The sequence below is a fragment of the Seriola lalandi genome, unplaced genomic scaffold, assembly GCF_002814215.2.
Source record: "Seriola lalandi dorsalis isolate HSWRI2012SDOR001 ecotype SW California unplaced genomic scaffold, Sedor1 jcf7180002054735, whole genome shotgun sequence".
Lineage (NCBI taxonomy): Eukaryota > Metazoa > Chordata > Actinopteri > Carangiformes > Carangidae > Seriola > Seriola lalandi.
This window is the reverse complement of record NW_019525288.1, coordinates 107015-123044: the sequence shown is the minus strand read 5'-3', so window position 1 is coordinate 123044 and position 16030 is coordinate 107015. Positions and strand designations below refer to the sequence as shown.

General features: G+C 40.5%; 2 protein-coding genes across 3 annotated transcripts in view; one reads left to right on the top strand and one right to left on the bottom strand.

Moving 5' to 3' along the window:
* Positions 1-10582, bottom strand: part of ano5b (anoctamin 5b) — a 24575-nt gene extending 13993 nt beyond the window's left edge. Inside the window, exons 1-2 of one of the 2 annotated variants that reach the window (XM_087178775.1) lie at positions 10250-10582; positions 4500-4544 (exon numbers count right to left, since the gene is read on the bottom strand). In XM_087178775.1, the coding sequence (XP_087034901.1) occupies positions 4500-4544; positions 10250-10325 (121 nt within the window). In that variant the 5' untranslated portion in view covers positions 10326-10582. The remainder of the gene's footprint in view (positions 1-4499; positions 4545-10249) is intronic. The other variant, XM_023424357.2, reaches the window with a different exon arrangement.
* A 4575-nt stretch (positions 10583-15157) lies between these two features.
* Positions 15158-16030, top strand: part of igdcc3 (immunoglobulin superfamily, DCC subclass, member 3) — a 64804-nt gene continuing 63931 nt past the window's right edge. The window contains exon 1 of the mRNA XM_023424304.2: positions 15158-15227. Coding sequence (XP_023280072.1) covers positions 15161-15227 — 67 coding nt within the window. The 5' untranslated portion in view covers positions 15158-15160. The remainder of the gene's footprint in view (positions 15228-16030) is intronic.

Here is a 16030-nt window from a genome sequence, read left to right as displayed (position 1 = left end):
AAAAAAAGAAAAGAAATTTGAAGGCGTGGCGGCTATGATTTAGCAGTGGCGGGCCGCCACTGCTAAATGAATGTAGAGGAAACACTGCAGTCATTGGATGGCTACACGATCAGTATCAGAACTCTAAGAAAGGCCCAGAGACTGTTGGCTGGTCAAATTAAACATGTAGAGATGTATGTATTTACACAGTTGCAGATTTTATGCAAGAAACTTTTCTTTAAAGAAAAAATGTCAACATCCATTTGTTTACATGCACCCACACCAAAGGAGGGACAACATAGTTACAAAAATAATGTCATGATTATTATTTCACATGTTCTTGTTTATATATTTTAGAAAAATGCTAATGCTAGACTAAAAATAGACAGTGTGGGATCAAACCTTTTAGCAATAGAGTAGGCATTCTTCTCTTCCTATCCCACTGACATTCAGTAATTTAGCTAAGCTAGCTTAAGGTCTGTTTATATCCAAACAGGATATGTGATATGCAGGATAATAATAAGGTTCACTCCAAACCACACTGTCCCTTTAAGAGCATTGGCCACACATGCATCACGGACAAACTCAATTTAACAAGGACCCAATAAAAATCCTACAGTCTCTTGGCAACAGCAGCAGATACAGACTCTTAACATATTGGTTAGCTAATAATGAGCGATGAGAAGCACAAAGATACACACACACACACACACACACACACACACACACACATACACATACACACACACACACACACACTCCTCTTCCTATGACACACAACATTCCAGCAGTGCCTCTCTCTCCCTGCGTGGCAGACTCTGGCAGAGGGAATGTGCTCATGTAGCACTGCCCTGCTCGCCGCCTGCTCCCCCTATTATTTCCTGAATGGTGGGAAAGCTGCACTTCCTGCATGGGGGTAGCTGGAACGTGCTTCAGTGAGGAGGACGGACTGGCTGGCTGTTGTACCAGAAGTCCAACCTTCCCCCAAGATGACACACTCTCAGCTCACAAAGGAGACAAAGATCTCCAGCCTCAGCTTCAGCACAGACTCACAAACAGCCACCTCTGATTAGACACAACGATCTGACAGACAGCAGTGTGAGCCAATAAAGGAGGGACTACGGGGTCTCCTTATGGACTCACTAGGATGGAGTGTAAATGAGTTAGACCATAGGAATCCCTGAAGTATATAACGAGCAAATGGCAATGTGATTTTTCCATTTTGCTCGTGGGAAGCATCACTGACTGTGTTTTTTTCTCTTTCCTTTTTTGTCTCACTTGATTGGTCATACTCCAACTTTCCACAGCCAGTTATCAGATTCTGGCTTGAGCAAACAGAAGCAATGAGCCTGCAGTGTGTAACATTTACTGCCTTAGAGAGACAAACAAATGAAAATGGGTCAAAAATGCAGAGTACTAAAAATAACAACTGTATATTGAAATCACACAGTTACCAAAATTACCTCGGCAAATGTGGCTTATGAGGACTCAAATTAACTAAATTACACTCATTTGAAAGTAAAGCTCAGATACTCTGTTTTCCAACACACTTTCCACCCAAGCAATCTAATTACACTTCAGATGCTGTCTATTTACAGTAGCTGAGATATTCTCCTGTGAACACGTTCACCATCAGAACAACAGGTTATTGAAAATATACACCAGTAACCTCCAGTGGTTTCGAAATCAAAGTCACACTTTTAACCACCACGTAAGAGGGAACTAGTGCCCCAAATGGTCAACTGCTGCTGAGCTTTGCTCCCTGATATGACAGTGACAGATATCCATAAGCTGTTCTCTATGAATAGTATGACTGAGATATACTTCTCTCTTGCTTTTGATCTGATGTCATACTATGGGATACAGAGACTTTTTACCTCTTTGTATACCAACTCTACTAAAATCTTGAGAATGTGATGGACAACTTACTAGTGCAAATGTCCTGAATAAGGAAACTCTTAAACCCGACTGGTAACACCTGGTGGAGTGTACACACCACCCTGCAAGAGAACAAAACAGGAGCAGACGTGCAATACCATCAATGAGGCAGTGAGAACCATCCCCCCCTGAGAGGCTTAGTCAAGGACAAAATCAACTAGCCTCTCATCCTAAATTCCCTTAATATGTCCAGAGTAACATGCAAAACACAAAACCACATGCATATCCAACCATTGCTGTTCTGTAGAACAGAGTTTTAGGATTTGGACTTCAGTGTTTTTCTTTTTCTTCTTTTTCACAAGGGACAGATTAAAAAAAGAATCGTCAAGACTGAAGCAGCAGAGGCTGAGATATGATAAGTTTTAGTCCCTGGTACATGTCAGGTCTAGCTCCAAAAATGCTGGATCCTACACTTCCCATAATGCAAAACCCATGTCTGTTAAACTCCACTGCCAAAGATTGTAAGACCAAAGCTGAAATAACTTGATTGTGATTTTACCCAGGTTATTTTTGGAATTAGAAAAAAAGACCTGCCTCAAATAAAAGTCTGTTACATTCTGGAGTTGAGGTAAATAAAGGCTAAACAATTTATTGTGGGTCCCACACTGAGACTGAGCTGCGTGAGAGACTAAATTAGACAGATAGTCTGTCGCTTTTCACTTTCTCTCTGGTTGATTATTTTATAAGTAAATATAGCTGAAATCACAGCACCGTCTTTGGTCATCTGACCATAGGCATTCTGGTCATACACTAGGTTTTGACGTAGTCTTTTTTTAGATTTAGGAAAGCCTCCAAAACCACAGAAAATATCATGTGAATGCTCTGACAGGCTGAGTATTACTCTCCTTGACCAGTCAACTCCTCTCCACTTATAAGATCAATGTTCCTTTTCAGGACACAAAACGGGGTTATAAGCTCCAAGGCCACCGTCAAACTCTCTGAGGCAAACTCAACCTACACAAGGTGCACATAGTAAAAAAAAAAAAAAAAACTTTTCCACTTTGCTTTCCACTCAGCGCCCATAACAAGGCTGTACTAAATGACAGCAGCTTCCTGTGTATTAGCTCAGTTGGCTCAAAGGAATGGCTGCTAAGAATCTGGCATTTTCAAGGAGGGAAATAGAAATATGCTTGAAAATGCCTCCTTCATAAAATCAGCATGTTTGTTTAACCAGAGAAGACAATGCTGGCCCGCTGTCTCTGCTTTAAAATGTTGCCAAGCAATGGAAAAGCACTTCTTGGGTATTACCCCACTTCTCCTCAAATCCTCTCCACAGTCCTCAAGTTAAAACACTCACAGGTCAGGCCCATAGAGAAATCTTTGTCCAGGTTCCAAAGACAACAAGTTCACAATTGCTGCTTCACCTCTACTCGCCAGAGTATTGGAGGCCAGTGAGGACTGATCAGAATTGGGACCATACAATTCTCCCTCACTCTGAATAATTAAAGAAATCAGAGGAGGAACGTTACAGTATAGGATAGTATAGTATATCAGAATAGGAGGCCACTCGTGCCAATGTATCGACTCCCAGAGGCATATGCTGATCATGCAGAGAGAAATAAATCAGCAGAAGCTGTACATTCTCTCTCAACCCAGACAAATCCACTATCACCCAGCTGCATTGTGACTAAACTGGATTCACTGGAAGAAGAAGTTTCCATTCCTTATGATGGTGGCTGCCTCTGGGAAGACAAGATTTTTACACCTCTGAAACATAAAGTACATGGCCCCCAGATGAGATGCACGTTTAGTTCTCCACAGTTTCACTTTGCCTGCCAGCATGAGTAACAGCCAGGAGAGGAAAGCGGCCCTCTTCACTGAATCCCTGAGAGTGAGTCATCAAAACAAGAGGGGAACCTGCATTATTCAATCTGAACTGACATCCAGCAACTAGTTTTTGTCTGACAAGAGGATGTGAAAGGATGTGTCAGCCACCCACACACCCACTTACCCACACAAGTACAATACATAATGCATAGTTATCAATATCAAGAAGTTATCATAAACTTGTCATGTATTTATGACACTGGAGAGGCTAAAAGCACATGTACACCAGCAGTGGTGGAATGTAATTTACTTAAGTATTATTTAAGTTCTGTACTTAGGTACAATTTTGAGGTGCTTGTATTTTACTTATGTATTTATATTTTTTACCCCACAAAATCTATTTGACAGATATAGTCATTATATTACATGGTCAAATTGCCCATCCCCAATTGAAACATTACCATGTGCACATGCCTCACTGCATGTATATGAGTGCGTACATCAGTGCTGATCTGACACTCCAGCCATGAACACAGGACACGGCACAACTACCAGGAACCTGGCTCTGCAGATACTGTACAACAAGAAGCAGAGACAGAGGCTGAAAGATCAGATACACAGACACTGGGTGTGATCAGCAGACGATCCACAAAGCAGCAGATAATTAACAGCCAAAACAGAGACAGAAACATGGTCAATTATTGAGGAGAGTTCAGCGTGATGAGAGAGCAAATGGATGAAAAGAGAATCAGCAGAGGTTGACAATGAGAGGACGGACAGACAGGCGTCACATAAAGCCTCTGATCTGCCCGTACCTGAGTGCAGGTTTATCCTGAATGCGGTCAACACTGCAGGACCATCTTTAAAGGATAGACAGACACGGGTTAGGAGGTGGTTAGTATTGAACTGTTGGTCAGGAGAGGTAAACATTCATGATTATTAATTGCTGTGACATTCTTGACTTCTTAAAAATAAACAACCTAAAATCTGAACAAGCACTACTGGTAGCGTGCTGCGTAGTATACATTTGATTCAGTGAAACACCAAACAGTTTTTTATAATGACTCAAGCAAGCTGTGTGGGTGTGTCGTTTGCACTCAGTTAAACCACAGATAACACCTCTTTTTTTGGTTTGTTAACTCTTCAGATCACTGTTTTGCCCTGCACATCAACAAACACAGACTAATTAACCACAGACATTGTGACAGCATTAATCTTTTCTCAAGGGAAGTGACACAAACATGGTACAGATTGCTCTACAACTTCCCTCTAGGCAGGAGTTTTTTTAAGGCCAGAAAGGCTGGGCTGAATTGTGTGTAGAAGTGTATGAAATATTGATTTGATTAAGGTTAGCACTCCGGTATAAATGTAATGAATCATAGTGCGAGTCAGCCACTATACTATATCAGGAAAGCATGAGTGGCTTTCTTCATTATAAGGGTGCATTAGGTGAATGTGGCAGACCCTCTCATATGAAATGGTAAAAACACTGAAATATTCAATTTCATACAAAAACACTTGAGTGAAGTAAGTCACGAGCGTCTCAGAGGCATGGTGCACATCATGCTACAGTGAAACCACAGCATCCTGAGCTCGAACTGGGCCTAGGTCTTCAATGTGAAGACATCCTCTCTATCTCTCTCAACACACTTCCTGTCGAGTGGGCAAATACACACGAAGGGAAAATGTGCACCAGTCAAATGTGAGTTTCAAACACACATTGAAAATTGTGGAGTCAAATTTGCTAAGACTTAAAAACAAAAACTGTAACAAGTTTCAAGGTTCATTCCTGATCTTGGAAACAGCAGCTGATGAAACAATCTCACATCAATGTCTATTCAGTAGGTGTTCTGGGGCTTTCAAACATATCACATCATCTTCATTTGCCAATGGCGTTTTTCCCAGTTGTCGTAGAATTGTGGATGTTAAACAATTAACAAATATCCTCCTGACAAAGTTGTGTGGTTAAAGTGTAAGTTGTTTTTTTGTTTGTGTTAGGGTTGTATTTTCATTGTTGTTTAATTTCCTTTCTTATCTTCAGGATACTTAAGTCCCAGACGGGAGATTTCCTGACAATCCTCCGGAAAGCTTGAGCAGTGTAAATATACCACAATCACAAGAGGTCATGTGCAGGGTAGATGTAATGATGTCTTATCTTCATGAGACACCATGTTTGATATGCTTGACAGTCTGTAAGGGGATGCATGTTTGAGGGAAAGAGTTTCTAGGGAATACTGGTCAGCACAGACAGGACTCAGAAAGCAGCTCTCTTGCTTGCATTTAATGCATCTTTGGATGGTTTAAATGGCGAACGGATGAAAGTATGTTTGTTTCTGTTCCCTTCTTTAATCAGGTTAAGCTACAATTACCTAGAGATACTATGCCCTTACAGGCAAAGTTTTTTCATGTACAGCTCATAGATAAAACATAATTTAATGACCTACCAGAGTGCTTGTTTTTTCCCATCTAAGTGTTTCATGTCCATGTACCCAAAGGCCAAGCAAATAGGCCAAAGCAAAAATGGAGGCACATTGAAGCCATGTTGTAAACACAGACCAAAAGATTTTATTTTAGTCTGAAACTAGAATTACCACCTTGTGGTTGTATGCCTTCACCATCGAGTCTAGCGGCAGAAAATATGGTCACAATCTCTCCGTCTGTTCCTGAGTGTGTTGAAAAGTGGCCAGAGGTGTTTGCACAACATTATTGTCACAGTGAAGTTGACCTTTGACCATTTTGATATAAAATGTCTTTGCATGTTAAATTGTGTTGTAATTGGAGTATGAATTCTTGAGTTATGGCTAAAAACTTGTTTTGTGAGGTCACAGTGACCTTGACCTTTGAGCACCAAAATCTAATCAGTTCATCCTTGAGTCCAGTGAAAGTTTGTGCCTGCAGTCACAGCTGTCCCTCGCCTGGAGACATAAAAATAAAGTCTGTAACTTGTTCTGGCTCAAACACAAAACAAGCTCTAATAGTTCAACTGTATCTGTCCTCTAGTTTGCTCAGAGGAGATCTTGGTTTCTTTCCACGTCTTACTCAGTATCATGGCTCCATCAAAGGGGGTAATGCAATTACAAGGCCTATTTCCATGGCAGCTCTTTGGCTCTGTTTCACCTCTGACTGAAAGATCACGTGAGCGACTAGGCTGCAGATACAGAGTGAATTCACCTTAAATGGAAACAAATTCCTAAAAATATGAGTTGTTTCTATTAAAAACATTTAAAAGGGGAGTCCTTTGATAAGAGTTATTGCCTAATTGTCCCTGATAGATGCCAAAAAATGGCAACCTGCTACAAAAAGCTTTGAGTCTAGTTAAAAATGTGTTACTGAATGAAGGTATCACCAAGTGCCTGCTACGTTTAAGTGTTTTAAATTAAATATAATGTCACAGGACATCTGGTCTCTATCCAGTAGTCCCACGTCAGCCATGACTTGCTGTGAACCAGTGTTTGGCCAGCTGTGAACAAGGCACACACTCCAAACACAAGGTGAAGACAGACCCCTTCCCCTCTCTCTGATTCCTCTCTGTGGCTGAGGGTCTGCCATGATAAGTGCCTGAACAAAGCTTTTGAAGCTAAGTCTATTAACCCACAGCTCACCCTAGATAAACAGGCACATGTCTTTATTAACAACTCACTGATTAACACAATAAAGAGTGTAGGTTTAAAAATTGAAAAGGTCTGAGATTTCATTATGTTCACTCAACACACTCCGATTCAACATGAATGCCGTGGAATAAATCATCTTCATATTTATTTTGTGTCTTTAACTGAAAATAATTCAATGACATACAGTACAGCTAGCTAGAGATTTCATACAACATTCACGACCACTATAATAAAAACCTGAAATGAGCTTGACATACAGACAATCAATATGTTCACATTTATAACAGTGCCATAACTACATCTTCTTAATGACCAATGTATCTGAATGAATAACTTGCTTGATAAGCCGCTAAGCTAAAATGTGCATGTGGACTTCTGGATTTGATTCTCATCTAACGGCAAACGTCAGTGTCTCATTCTGTGGACTATCTTCATTAAAATGCAGCACTGCTCTTATCGTAAGAGCACCAGACTTTTCCTTTGCACTTCATCTTGTGTACTGACAAGCAGGGGTCAAAAGATAAGGTCAGACAAAACAAGCCATTCACTTACTGTATCTCCAAGAGCGCCTATTCTTTCATGTGTGCTTTTCCTCTTATGGATTCACAACCTGCAGATTTCTGCTGGAAACAAATTTGTCTTCTGACCTATTTGATATGACACAGTTCCTTCTAGAGATTTCTGTTTTGAAAATGATATGAAGTTTACCACTGCATATGTGACTATGGAGTTTAAAATGTCAACAAGACGGGTTGGAAAGAGGAATTTCAGTCCCTGACTTAAGTAAGACATGGATTATGTAAACAGGCATACGACATCAAATCAGCATGTTCTGAACAGAGAGCCATTACTGTACATCAGACTGATCTAAAGGTGAAAAATAGAAGTTTTTGGTTTCATGCATTGTTAATAAGAACTTGTAAGTGAGCCTCTCATTATTGCAGAGCAATTAGTCTTTAACCACAGTAAGTGGCCTGTTCCTTTTTTTTCCCCGAACTCAATTTACTTTTCATTTAACTGTAGATGTATGAAATTCCAAATATTAGAGAGAACACAACCTATGTGGTTGTGGCATTTCTGGTCAAACAAAGAACTGTTGCCTAACACAGACTGAACTGTCTTTTAGTATATAGGTCAAATGTAAGAAGAAATTCTGTGCAACCTCAGCACCTTTTTCTGTTTGGCAGCTACCGGATGTTACCACAGTAATGTCATCGCCACAACCTGTCATGCTGTGGGAGCTATGGGAGACATAATTCATTCATTCATTCATTTTCTACCGCTTATCCTCTAGTAGGGTCGTGGGGGGGCTGGAGCCTATCCCAGCATCTTTTCGGGCGAGAGGCGGGGTACGCCCTGGACAGGTCGCCAGTCCATCGCAGGGCAAACACATAGAGACAGACAACCATTCACACTCACAGCCACACCTATGGTCAATTTAGAGTATCCGATTAGCCTAGTCCCCATTTTGCATGTCTTTGGACTGTGGGACGAAGCCGGAGTACCCGGAGAGAACCCACACTTGCACGGGGAGAACATGCAAACTCCACACAGAAAGATCCCACGGCCGAGCCGGGACTCGAGGGAGACATAATGCTCAAGGTTTCTGCCTCTTAAAAGGATGTTTTTCCTCGCCACTGTCACGAGGTGCTTGCTCATGGTGGTAATTGTTGGGGCTCTGTAATCAATATTATAAAGAGTAGAGTCTAGATATGCTCTATTTGAAAAGTAGCTTGAGATCAATTCTGTTGTGATTTGGCGCTATATAAATAAAATCGACTTGACTTGAATTAAAAGACCATAACCCTCCATTATGGATATGAGCTGCCCTATGGAAGTGGAAACTCAATTTCAACTCATTTTCTGGTGTCCTTGGAGATTACTTCGCATGGAAACAACGAATACCCCAGGAATTCCATCATGCTAATGGAGGACAGCATATCTTCTGTCCAGGCTGTTAAGCTCCAGATGGAACCTTGTGAGGATGCTGAGGATGAAACCACAGACTGACAAATGTTTCGCTGTTTAGTAAAGAGTCAGTGAAGCCTGACTATCTTACACAAGGGAGTCCTATTCTATAAATACTGAGCTTGACACATCACAGAGAGGAGGAAAACGTGGATTTGTACTGGCGATCATTTTGTCCTTTTGTCAAATTAACTTCAACTTGACTTTAACTACAGTGACAATATCTAGGTCCTATAGCTGTGACTAATGAACCCAGATCCTACAAATGTGCCTCAGTTTGGCCAGTCTGGCCTCACAGTCACAAGTTTTAAGGGACACCCCCTCAACCAACACACACCAACAGTGTGCACGCACAAACACCCAGCATGTCATGGGATCACTGCTTAACTTAACTGCCAGTATAAACTCTCCTGTTTTACAGGAAAGTCATTTCTACATGGTGGGCTTATCCTGCTAAAGGTCTGACCCTAATTTACCCGAATCCTTCACTGACTTTATGCTGCTGTATGACGTCACTGTGCGCGGTCTCAGTGGACAAAAACAGCTCCGAAACTGGCACAAAGTACATAATTTAAAAAACAACATATTTAATTAGGTTGTGGACAAAACATATGTACAAGCCAAGTAACCAAATTATATACAGACACTAAAATGAGTGTAAAAATGACATTTTGATATAAATATTTAGTTTGTCTGCTGAATTGGGAGGTTACTATGTTTATTGCATCTTTTAGGCCTATGTGTTGCTATAATTGTGTTCTAAGGGGCTCCAATTTTGACATGAGGATATATTCTTCATAAACTGAATTTAATTGCATTAAATAATCAGTTCTGTGATATAACTATTAGTCTTACAGCATCTCATACTTTCCCAGAGAGGCTACTACAAGCAGTATAACAGCACTGATCACAAAAATATAACAATTGGACACAACATGGTGACTACCACATGCTGTTAAAGATTAATTAGAGCATTTTTATATTACCTCCAGTCTGTGAATCCGTGGTGCTCTGCAGCTCGATCAAAGTTTCATCCTTCGCCTTTCCTGTTATTCGCCTCATAGCGGATTGCGGTGTTATTATAAAGGCTTTACCTTCTCGCGGAAAGTGGGGAGGGCAGTGAAGATGCCAATGTAATCCCGTCGGGTCGATGAAGGCTCCACCATGCAGTCATCGGCTGATCACACACTGAAATCAACGAGTTCGATCCTGATCAATAGATGGCAGATGGATCATAATTCCGTTATCACCGATCCCCAATGAAACTGTGCCCCGCCGGGTTCCCTGGCTCTACCCGAGAAGACCAGCCACACATAAAGGGGAGTGGCAGGGCCTTTTTTCTTTTTTTTTTTGGTCGGCAGAATGGTGTGTGTGTCTGAGAGAGTGAGAGAGATGATGAGAAAGGGGAGAATTTCTAAACCTATGTAACGTCCAGGGAATTAAAGTGTAATCCGTAAAGTGACCTACTGAAATGTGGGTCGTGTTGATGTGATGTCCGCTGACTTAAAAAGCAGGTTACCTGTATGAGCTTTCAGAGAAAAAAAAATAGTATGACTGAAGTCTTCAATACGATGAGGACATCTTGTGGCCGTTTCCAATATTGCAGACATGTTCGCTTACTATGGGATCTGTCATTTCATCGTTTACATAAAGAGAAATTCATTTCCCAATAAGCCACTATTTATGAACAATTTGTAACTAATAGTTTTAATAAATGATTAACTGATGTTTTATAGATCAGTTAGGCCTATAAATCATTACTAAGAACAATACATGGGTTTCCAGGTTGTGAAAAATCTCTCTGGCTGGTGTTTGTCCTCCAGCTGTGCCCTGGCTTTTTAGTTCACTTCAGTCTGTGGGAGTTTTGCAGGAGACATTTGTCTTGCTGCCTGGCGCAATCAGCCATACCAATGCAAAAGAAAAAGTAAAGAAAAAAAGGAACGTAGGACCATAAGATTGGGGCTGTGTTTTTGGTAACTATGGTGCAAATTATTTGCTAGAGTGCAAATTAAATTGTTGCACATGCATTAGTTCATATACCCTTGAACGGACCATTTGAACCACAACCTTCTGGAAAAGAATTGCAGGACATCAGGACATCAAGCCATTTATTAACTATTTACTGATGCCTGGTTATTGTAAAAACGCACATCAGTGCAGATGACTCATTAACCTTTGCTGGTTGCTTGTTGAGAAATCAATGGTCCTTTATAAATGACTTTTAAACAATTTTATCTGCAGACATGATCACTTATTGGAAAGTGACAAACCAATGAGCATTTATTAATGACTTGATGATAAAGAACTCATCAAAAGACATAGTGACCGTGTTTTTTCTAAATCCAAGAAGATACAGGATAGAGATAATGGCTTATAACTGATCAATTAAGCCTTATAGTGAATGATACAGACATCGGTTAAGGCCTGTGTAAATGGTGGTGCATGCTTAAGTGTATATGACAGTCCAGTACAACCACACCACAAACTGCAGCCTCAAAAGTGGATCAATGAGCATTATAGGCTTCCAAATAATGGCAGGGTTATTGTATTGGATTCCATATTGTATATTGTTGTTCATCCTCTTTTATGTATTCCATGTGCATCGCACTGCAAATCACTCACTTAGAATTACATCACAAACATCACACAAGATCCTTTTAAAAAATCACCATTATCATCATCAGCATAATCTCTCTCAGAACAGCTTTGGGATTGCACAAAGCAGTGCAACAACTCACAAACCACACTGTACCAATTACCAGAGGCAGAGGTTAATGGGATGGCTGGCCTTTCTGGTTTGAAATACCCAACTCAGCAGATTAAACAAATACCAATGATGGCCTTAATTGGTGTGCACTGTCCCCAACCAAAATAACACCTGCTGTTTTCAGCTGATACTGAAGCTCTCTTTATGACTTAATGGAGGCCCTGGCCACAAATCCCAAACTCCCCAAATAATAAGCCAGTAGCGAAGACTTAGGTCTCCCTAATCTCCCTATTATTGTCTAGCCTCACTGTCAGGGGTGTACTCTGCTCAGATCCTTTACTCAAGTAAACGTACCAGGATAACAGTGTAAATACACAACATTACAAGTTCTACTTAGGTAAAACTAATGATGCACATTGAAAGTAATCTTCATACAGAAAAAATGGCTCCTGAGTGGTATACTATTATATACAGTAGCTAAGACTTTATTAGATTGTTAAAACTAAGGCATCAGTGTGTAACACTGAGCAGTACCTGGTTGAGGTGGAGCTAGTTTTAACTACTTTATAGGTAGCTCAGTAGGCTGTCAACATAAGTTGGCTTCCGATGCTGAGGGGTCTTGAGGTGTTTAATGGGACTGAAAAGAAAAAAAACTAGAATCATTGCTTCATGGTTGTATGCCTCCACCAAGTTGCAAGAAATATAGTCACAATCTCCCCTTGCTGTGACAGCATTACATCACAGCATTGAATAATGACCAGAAGTGTTTTTGCAGAAAATAATGATATCACAATGAAGTAGACCTTTGGCCTTTTAAGAAAGCTCTGCAACACAAACTTTGCATTCATTTTCTGGATTTTCCACAAAATTTTCAGCTCTAGAGGATAAAATTACTGGATTTTCTCTGGAAAAATATTAGCTTGTGGTGTACTGAACACTACAGAATGGTAACAGGATCAATAGAGCAATGAGGTACAGGTAACTAATTAAAAATTTACCAAAAGGGTTGTTTTCTCAGGTGCATTTAGGGGAAGAAAGAAAGAAGAGCCCTTCCATGTCAATGTGCCCTTAGATTGATGCTAATTTATAGATTTCATCTAATTCTCCCTACTGGATACTGTACATTAAGTGGTATGGATGATGGGAGAACTAAAGTACATGTTTGCTCCACTAGGGGGAGCTAGAGTACAGCTATATTGTAATTGCATGTTAGAGGTTTACCTTGTTTATTTATCATTATACATTCACTCTGTTGTTGCTTGATTGACTTTTAACGGTCACTTCACACAGAGGCTCTGAACAGGTCTGCGGCAGGCCTGTTCAGTAATCCATCCACGTGTTCACTTACATTGATTCCTGCAGCTTTAAATTACAGCAACACGACATACTGTTTCATCCTATACTGATACTGTTGTTGTTATTGTTCTCGTATTACTCTCTCGTGTTTCATTGCATAGTGTCAACACACAGTATGTGCCACCACTGACATAAATCTGTTTACAGTAAGCATGCTGAGGGATCTCATGATTGTAATTAGGACTGAAATGATTAGTTGATTACTTGATTAATCATTGAGCAGAAAAATAATCATTTGTAACTGCTGTGATAATGGATTAATCATTGTAGCCATTTTTCAAGCAGAAATAGAGAAAAAAAGATAATGGTTCTCTGATTCTGGCTTCTCAAAAATGAAGAGTTGCTGCTTTTCTCTGTTTAAAAATGAATGTCTTTGGGTTTGGACTGTTGGTCACACAAAACAAGACATTTGAAGATGTCGCCATGGACCCTGGGTAACAGGGATGGGTATTTTGTCAGCATTTTCTGATATTTTATAGCCTGAAACAGTTGATAATTTAATCAACAAAATAATGATGAGATTCATTAATCATAAAAAGAATCATTAATAGCACAACTAATTGTAATAGTTTATTAAATTTGTTAATGTAGCCTGATTTCAGACAAAGCAATTTCAGAAAGTGGAAGTGTGAAGATGTGTTGTCCATCTATTAGGATTTTTGATCAGTTTATCATAACATTGCTTCATGTATGGGACTGGACAATGGCAACTGAAGTAAGCCAAATTGTTGTTGTTTTTGTTTTGGAGAACCGACATACATGTTTGTTCCACTAGGGGGAGCTCGAGTACAGCTAAGCAACTGCTGCTTTGTTGTAATTGAGTGGCAGAGGTCCTCCTTGTTTATTTATCATATCAGGTTCACTAGTGCTGAACCATCAGCTTTAAATAAAATTCATCCACCAGGCGGAATTTCATAACATTGTTATTTTAGTGTGTGTTTTTGTTGTTTTTTAAGTATTAATATTGGAAACGGGGCCTTTTTTAAAAAACAAAAATGACACTAAAAGCTGCCATGTGTTGGACAAAATGGTTTATGGTTGTTGTTTTGTTGTCATTTGCTTCATCAAATATTCTGTCTACACGTGTGCAGCCGATGGCAGAAGAAAGATCTGTATGAGTTTCCCACAAACTGCACACGTTGTGGTCACAATCCGTTAATTTATCCTCATCACTGTTAGAAACATCATCATTTATCATCAAAGTCAGCTATAATCAAATATTACCAGTTATTATTAACTACTTCATTGATATTGTGATTAAGACTATTGCTATTATTGGTAATATTGTAATTACCAGCCAATATCTGTAGAACTATTAGTAGCAGTAGGCTATCTGTTGTATTTGTTGTATTCACATGCAAAAATCGTGCAGTTTTTGCAGGTTTCTCATGCGTTGGGAGCGAAGCAGTCAGCCGTCGGCTCTTTTGTTCCGAGAGCAGATTCAGTGTGTGTGTGTTTGTATGCTTGCCTGCGTGCGTGCGTGCGTGCGCGTGCGTGCGTGTGTGTGTGCGTGAGAGAGAGAGAGCGAGAGAGAGAAAGAGAGAGAGAGCGAGAGGGAGGAGGGCTGTCTTCGGGAGGATACAGCAGAGTGAGTGAGGAGGAGAGGGAGAGAGAGCTGGATGCTGACAGATTCCCTGATAGATGGTTAAAATGGCGAAAGCTTGTTCGACCCCAGCGAGCCACCAAAGTGTAGCACTGTAGGTCGGAACATGTAGTAGCCGAAGCTGGATTTTTCTCTTGTGTGTGTGTGTGTGTGTTTATTTTTTTTACCCCCCATCTATTCACCTCACATTGTTTTCTGCAAAGTGCTGGAATATTTTCTAGAAGTGTTTAAATGGCATCCACAAGGCGCCGCCGCCTTGTTCCTTGCTTTTTGGGAATACTCCTAAATGCTTTAATCGGTAAGTAGCATTATCTTACTACCGGAGTGTGAAAGCTCCAGAGACTGGACAGCTGCTGTCAGTCTGCTGCTCTCCGGAGCCTGGTGCATGCTGCAAGCGGCGATGAGTCCGTTACTGACCGGTAACCCTGAACTTGGCCCCTCTCCGCTGTCCGTTAGTATTTGGCCAGTAAATGTCAGTGTGTAGTCTGGTGCTGGAGCCTTGTGCACTGCGGCATTTATACCTGTAGGATAGTGAGGTGCATATGGATACTCGTGCTACTGTGTTGTTAAAATTATATTTTTGTGCATTCTGCAGAACTTGAAATCTCATAACAGGCTACTGGTGTTGTTTTCACCCTCACTTCATATGCACAACATGTTCAAATCCAGATGGCTTTTTGAGCTCTTGGATGTCCAGGCAGCACCGTAACAATACACGGTAGCCACGTGCAGTGCAGTCAGCAGAGTTTCTGAGTTGTTTCCATATTTATATCGATAGGAACACGATTTGAAGGTTGTACGGATTATTCTACTGAAAGGTGTTCAATATAGGTGCATTGAGAAAGTCGCATGTAGTCGCATTGCACTGGTTATAAGTCCTGGAGAAAACACTGCACAGTGGTGGTGCCTGTTATCAGAAGTGGTTTCCTAGTTCTCCTTAAGGCTGCCTTTTAATCAGGTGTCTCAGGAGCAGTATCAGAGCAACTTATCTCATGTTGTTGGTAATCACATGGTCTTAATGTCACCAGTTCAACTCATCTAATACTCATAAAACGTACGAAGACAGAGTATTTTTTGTAGATTTACAGGCTGTTGATTTGA